At 59.8% G+C, this 5870-nt stretch overlaps 1 protein-coding gene across 1 annotated transcript in view; it reads right to left on the reverse strand.

Moving 5' to 3' along the window:
* Window positions 1-726: 726 nt before the first annotated feature.
* DDX39A (DExD-box helicase 39A) overlaps window positions 727-5870 on the reverse strand; it is a 10143-nt gene continuing 4999 nt past the window's right edge. Inside the window, exons 3-11 of the mRNA XM_008056626.1 lie at window positions 5144-5271; window positions 3734-3826; window positions 3207-3390; window positions 2117-2235; window positions 1647-1778; window positions 1448-1557; window positions 1224-1368; window positions 967-1114; window positions 727-882 (exon numbers count right to left, since the gene is read on the reverse strand). Coding sequence (XP_008054817.1) covers window positions 866-882; window positions 967-1114; window positions 1224-1368; window positions 1448-1557; window positions 1647-1778; window positions 2117-2235; window positions 3207-3390; window positions 3734-3826; window positions 5144-5271 — 1076 coding nt within the window. The 3' untranslated portion in view covers window positions 727-865. The remainder of the gene's footprint in view (window positions 883-966; window positions 1115-1223; window positions 1369-1447; window positions 1558-1646; window positions 1779-2116; window positions 2236-3206; window positions 3391-3733; window positions 3827-5143; window positions 5272-5870) is intronic.

Here is a 5870-nt window from a genome sequence, read left to right on the forward strand (position 1 = left end):
GGGGCGGGGCGGGCGGGCAGGCACTGGGCCAGGGTGCGACCTCAGACCTCCTTCCTCTGCAGGCCCTCAGGGCGTCTGAGTCCGGCATGTGAAGGCACCGAAGGCGCGGTTCTGCCAGGCTGACCGCTCCGGGCGCAGCAGCTTTGCACAAGCTAAAGCCCGACCTCTCCTCTCAACTCTGCTCCCCGCCCTCCCTCAAGCCCATGCGCGCCAGAGAGGGGGTGGCAGCTGTAGTCTGGCGCTAAACCCCAGAACACCCAGTGGGGGAGAACCAGGGGCTGCTTCCCTGCCCCAGCGGGCTGTGGCCCAGGGAGCGGGCAGGAGCTGGCCGGGGCTACATTCATGGCCCTAGTCCCTGTGGCCAATGCTGGGGAGTGAGGGCTCTCAGCCCACCTGCCCTTTCCTCTTGACCTCCTCGCCACAGCACAGGCGAGGCCAGGGCCCAGGGCTGACTTTCCGCAAAGCTAGGACTTATGTCAGAGGCCAGAGGGCAGGGCTCCTCTACTGCAGAGGCTTACGGTACAGAGGCCCGCCCAGGGCAGCGGGTTCTCACTGTCTTGGTGGTCGTGGATGTTGTGATGTTTTTGTCTGTGTGAACCTTTCCATGTTGAAACTTAAAATTAAACACACGCATACAGAAGGTGGCCTTGCTTGATGGGGATTCATTGGCCAGGCCCTGGGCGTCCGTGAATGCCGACAGACTCAAGAACCAGATGGCGTGGGAGCCAAGCTTTCACAATAAAAATTTATTCTTACACAAATCTACAGCTTTTGAGCAGCGAAGAGAAGACCCATCTGGCACCTAGGAAGGGGCTGTGAGGCAGCACATGGGCCGCAGGGTGCTCCGGGCTGTCACGGCACGTGGCTACCGGCTCTGCTCAACTGTAAGACAGGGGAGGCCAGTGAGCGGGGGGAGGTGAGGGGAGGGCAAGGTTCCCGCCTCAGACCCTACCCTGAGCCACTCACTGTATGTGGAGATGTCAATTTCCTCTGGAAGCTCAGCCACATTCACTTCAAACCTGTCCTGTACGTCGTTGAGGATTTTGGCATCATTCTCATCAGAGACAAAAGTGATGGCCAGGCCTTTGGTGCCAAAGCGACCTGCACGGGCAACCTGCAGGGAGACAGGATCAGGGTCAGGCCTCTAGGGAAGTGGCGCCAGGGCCCCACCGTCATCCTGGAAGGGAGACGCTGGGGAGATGCCACCCTGCGAGGCCACTCACACGGTGGAGGTAGGTGTCCGAGTCCTCCGGCATGTCATAGTTGAAAACAATGTTGACTCGCTCAATGTCCATCCCTCGGCCAAACAAATTGGTGGCCACCAGGATCCGCCGCTGGAAATCCTTGAACTGCTGATAGCGGGACAGGCTGGGTGCAGGAGAGTGGGCAGCCGTCAGCGGGCCCCGGGCGGCACTCCCTGCAGCCCGCACACCATCACTCCACTCACCGCTCCTCCTGGGCCATGCCCCGGTGGATGGCGATAGCTGGGAAGTTCTGTTCCACCAGGAGCTGGGCCAGGGCCATGCAGCGCTGCACCGACTTGACGAAGATGACCACCTGCAGGGGGATGGCAGTCAGGGCAGAGTCCCCATATGTGCTAATCTCCCCAAGGCCCAGAACCCCACAACAGGCGACAGGGACATCACCTGATTGAACTCCAGCACGTCCAGGAGGTCAAAGAGCTTGCGGTTCTTTTCGCTGTCCTTGAGCTTCACGTAGTACTGCTGTAGGCCATGCAGCGTGAGCTTGGTCTCGTCGTCCACAAACACCTCCATGGGCTGTGTGAGAAGGAGGCGGGGGCGGCAGGGATCACGCTTGGGCATCTCGTCTCCCCAGAACCTTCCAGTGAGCGACTCCTTTGTGCGATGCTTCCCAGAGGGCCTGTGTACCCGGCCTCAGCGAGCATCTCTACCAAAAGCTGGACGTGAGCTCCGGCCTGGCTCAGGCGTGGACCAGACTGACTCCCAGCTGGACAAGACCGAGGGAAAGGAAGGAGACTCCACAGCCTCCCAGCATCCTGTGTGCCGTGGGGTGTCCCAGGGTGGCCCTGGGCCCCAGGCCAGAGCTGCCTTGCCGAGGTCTCCGCCGGCGGGTGGGCCAGGGTCTCCCTACTCACATCCTGCATGAACTTCCTGCAGACAGGCCGGATCTCCTTGCTCAGGGTGGCGCTGAACATCATGCACTGCTTCTCATGGGGTGTCAGGCGAAAGATCTCCTGCACGTCCCGCCGCATGTCTGGGGAGAGGGCAAGAAGCAAGTGGGTGTGAGCCTCTGCCAGGCCATGGACCCCCCAGACCAGACCCAGCCCCCTCCCAACCTGTGCCAGGGAGCCAGTGGCACTGCGATGAGGGCGGTGTGAGCGCAGGAGTGGAGGGAGGGGCGAGTCCCAGGTGCCTGAGGGGCTGGGCTCGGGCGAGTGCAGGCGCGGAGGAACTGCAATCCACTTACACGCCGCCAGGCGGAGCAGCCAGCCCATGCGCCTCGAGCCTCGCTTCAGGGAGGGGAGCCTGAGGCAGAGATAGCCGCTGGGGTGAGAGCTGCACTGCCCCCAGGACACAACCCAACCCCCATGGCCCTGGTGGGGCTCACTGAGGGTAGCAGTGCCTAGAGCCCAGCAGGCAGCTGAACTGCATTTTTTTTTTTTTTTTTTTAGAGTCAGAGTCTCACTCTGTCACCAGGCTGGAGTACAGTGACACACTCACGGCCACCTCAGCCTTGACCCGCTGGGCTCAGGTGATCCTTCTGCGTCAGCCCTCCAAGTAGCTGGAACTACAAGTGCAAGCTACCATGCCTGGCTTGTTTTTTGATTTATTGTAGAGACAAGGTCTCACCAAGTTGCCCAGGCTGGTCTCGAACCCCTGAGCCCAGGCAATCCTCTTGCCTCGGCCTCCCAAAGTGCTGGGATGACAGGCTTGAGTCCCCATGCCCGGCCTGGAACCACACTCTCCAGGTGCCCGCATGTGTGCCTACATCCAGGCAGGGCAGTGGCCACCCTGGGCCCTGTAGCCCCATTCAGCTTGGGTGCAGAAGCAGCACACCATGCTCTGCCGACACTAGGCCTTCCCCTACAATCGCCTATGGGAGACTTATATGCTGGCCACCCACATGACCCTTGGGAGTTTCCACCTGCTCCCAGGGCCCTCCTTGCTTCAGTTGGGGGGCTGTGAGGGTGGGGACGAGCCCTGGGGCCCAGCGGGGTCACTCACCCAGCTGCTCCAGCATCTTGTCACACTCATCCAAGACAAAGTGCTTCACGTTCTTCAGGTTCAGGCTCCTGTTCCGCACAAGGGCCAGGATCCGGCCTGGGGTCCCCACCACGACGTGGGGACAGTTCTTCTTCAGCACATCTTCATCCTTCTTGATGGAGAGGCCCCCAAAGAACACGGACACCTACGGGGATGGGAAGGAGGTTGCTTCCACCCCTCCACCCCACTATGCAACCCTGATAGCATAGCCGCAGCAGCCCAAGGACGCCCGACACCCAGCACTGGCACCTCCCAACAGGAGGCCTGAGAGCCCGCCATGGCTCCCCTGAAAGGCAGCCCCAGGCTGGGACCAGCACAAGCCCCTGGGAGCCATGCATAATTCATCAGGCTTTTAAGGCGCATAAACCACCGCAAACCTCAAAGGCAGCTGCCACCGCCAAGCTTGGTAAATGCCGGCTGGACCAGAGCCGAGGCGGGTGAAGCTGCAGAAGACCATGTGGCACCCAGCCCAGCCTGAGGGCACCCACCTTGACGCTGGGCATGTACTTGGAGAAGCGCTCATACTCCTTGCTGATCTGGAAGGCCAGCTCCCTTGTGTGGCACATGACCAGGACGGTCACCTGGGGAGGGGCAGGAAAGAGGTGCTTAAGGCAGTGTCCCAAACTGCTCCCTTCCTGTGGTGGCCCCCACCCAACAAGACACCTGCCACATGCCTCCCGCACTGTGGGCCATCTGACGGCTGGCCCGTAGGCCTCCCTTGTCTTGGGGCCCTGCCCTTCGCCACTTCTGAGGCCTCTGTCTCCCGACATCAGGACCTGCAGCGAGGCCAAGAACAGAAAGGCCTTCAGAACCTCAGGACTCCGCCTGCCAGGTGACGCGGGCCCTGCGCTGCCCTACCTTCCTGCCCATGATGCCAACACTATGACCACACCAGAGCCCTCCAGTGTCCTCATCCTTCACCCTGTGTCCTGTGACAGGGGTCCCCACCCCTAGACTGTGGGCCAGTACCGGGCCAGGCCTGTTAGGAATCAGGCCGTAGAGCAGCAGGTGAGTGGTGGGTGAGCTAAGCTCTGCCTCCTGTCAGATCAGCAGCAGCATTAGATTCTCACAGGAGGCTGGGCGCAGTGGCTCAAGCCTGTAATCTCAGCATTCTGGGAGGCTGAAGAGAGAGGACTGCCTGAGCCCAAGGGTGTGAGACCCGCCCAGGCAACATGGTGAGACCTCATCTCTACCGTAAATAAAAAAAATTAGCCGGGCACGGTAGTGTGCGCCTGTAGTTCCGGCTGCTTGGAAGGCTGAGGCAGAGGGATCGCCGGAGCCCAGCAGGTCGAGGCTGGGGTGGCCATGAGTGTGTCACTGCACTCCAGCCTGGGCAACAGAGTGAGACCCCGACTCAAAAAAAAAAACCTCTCACATGAGTGTGAACCCTGTTGCGAACTGCACATGTGAGGCTCACATGCCTTAGGAGGACGAACGCCTGATGATTCATCTCCCACCCCACCTGTCTGTGGACAAACTGTCTTCCACAGAACTGGTCCCTGATGCCAAAAAGCTTGGGGACTGCTGCCCTGTGAAAACACAGGCACATGCACCAACACGCAGCCTGAGGACAGGTACCCGGCATGACTGAGCACGGCACTAGGATTCGCCTATGTTATCCCCCAATACAACGCGAGCATGGGAGGAGACCAAGGGCCTGTCAGCAAGGCCAGCAGTGACAACTGCACTCTGTGCAAATCCCCTTCATGAACATACGCCCCCTAGGAAAGCACACGTTGAAACATAGCATCCCCGGGGAGGGAGCCTGTGGGCCTTCGCAGTTCTGGCTTGTCAGTTATTTCTGATTCTTCTTACAACTTCATACTCTACTTAATTTAAAAGCTCCCAAAGACAACACGGAAAGATTCTGGACCTAGGACAGGAAGAAGCCCACCCACCTGTCCGTTGACGGGCTCGATCTGCTGCAGGGTGGCCAGCACGAAGACGGCCGTCTTGCCCATCCCAGACTTGGCCTGGCACAGCACGTCCATGCCCAGGATGGCCTGGGGGATGCACTCATGCTGGACTGAGGAAGAAAGACCGTGAGGGACCAGAAACTGGGTACACCCCCTGTGCAGCTCCCCACCAGGAGGCTGGAGCCACAGTGAGGGCAGCCAGAGAAGAGGCCAAGTGCAGGGCCAGGTGCGGTGGCTCACGCATGTAATCCCAGCACTTTGGGAGGCCGAGGCAGGAGGATTGCTTGAGCCAGGAGCTGGAGACCAGCCTGGGCAACACAGCAAGACCCCATCTCTACAAATTTCTTTTTAAAATTAGCCAGGTGTGATGGTGCACACTCTTAGTCCCAGCTACTTGGGAGGCTGAGCAGGAGGATTGCTTAAGCCCAGGAGGTCAAGGCTGCAGTGAATGAGATCATGCCACTGCACTTCAGCCTGGAGAACAGAGCAAGACCCTGTCTCTTTAACAAAACAAAACAAAACAAAAAACCCGGGCTCGGTGGCTCAGCCTATAATCCCGCGCCTTTGGGAGGCTGAGGTGAGTGGATTGCCTGAGCCCGCGGGTTCAAGACCCACCTGGGCAGCAAGACCTCATCTCTACAATAAATCAAAAAAATCAGCTGGGCGTGGTAGCGCATGCCTGTAATTCCGGCTACTTGGAAGGCTGAGG

The sequence above is a fragment of the Carlito syrichta genome, unplaced genomic scaffold, assembly GCF_000164805.1.
Source record: "Carlito syrichta isolate Samal-C Ts95f unplaced genomic scaffold, Tarsius_syrichta-2.0.1 Scaffold302420, whole genome shotgun sequence".
In the NCBI taxonomy this organism is placed as follows: Eukaryota; Metazoa; Chordata; class Mammalia; order Primates; family Tarsiidae; genus Carlito; species Carlito syrichta.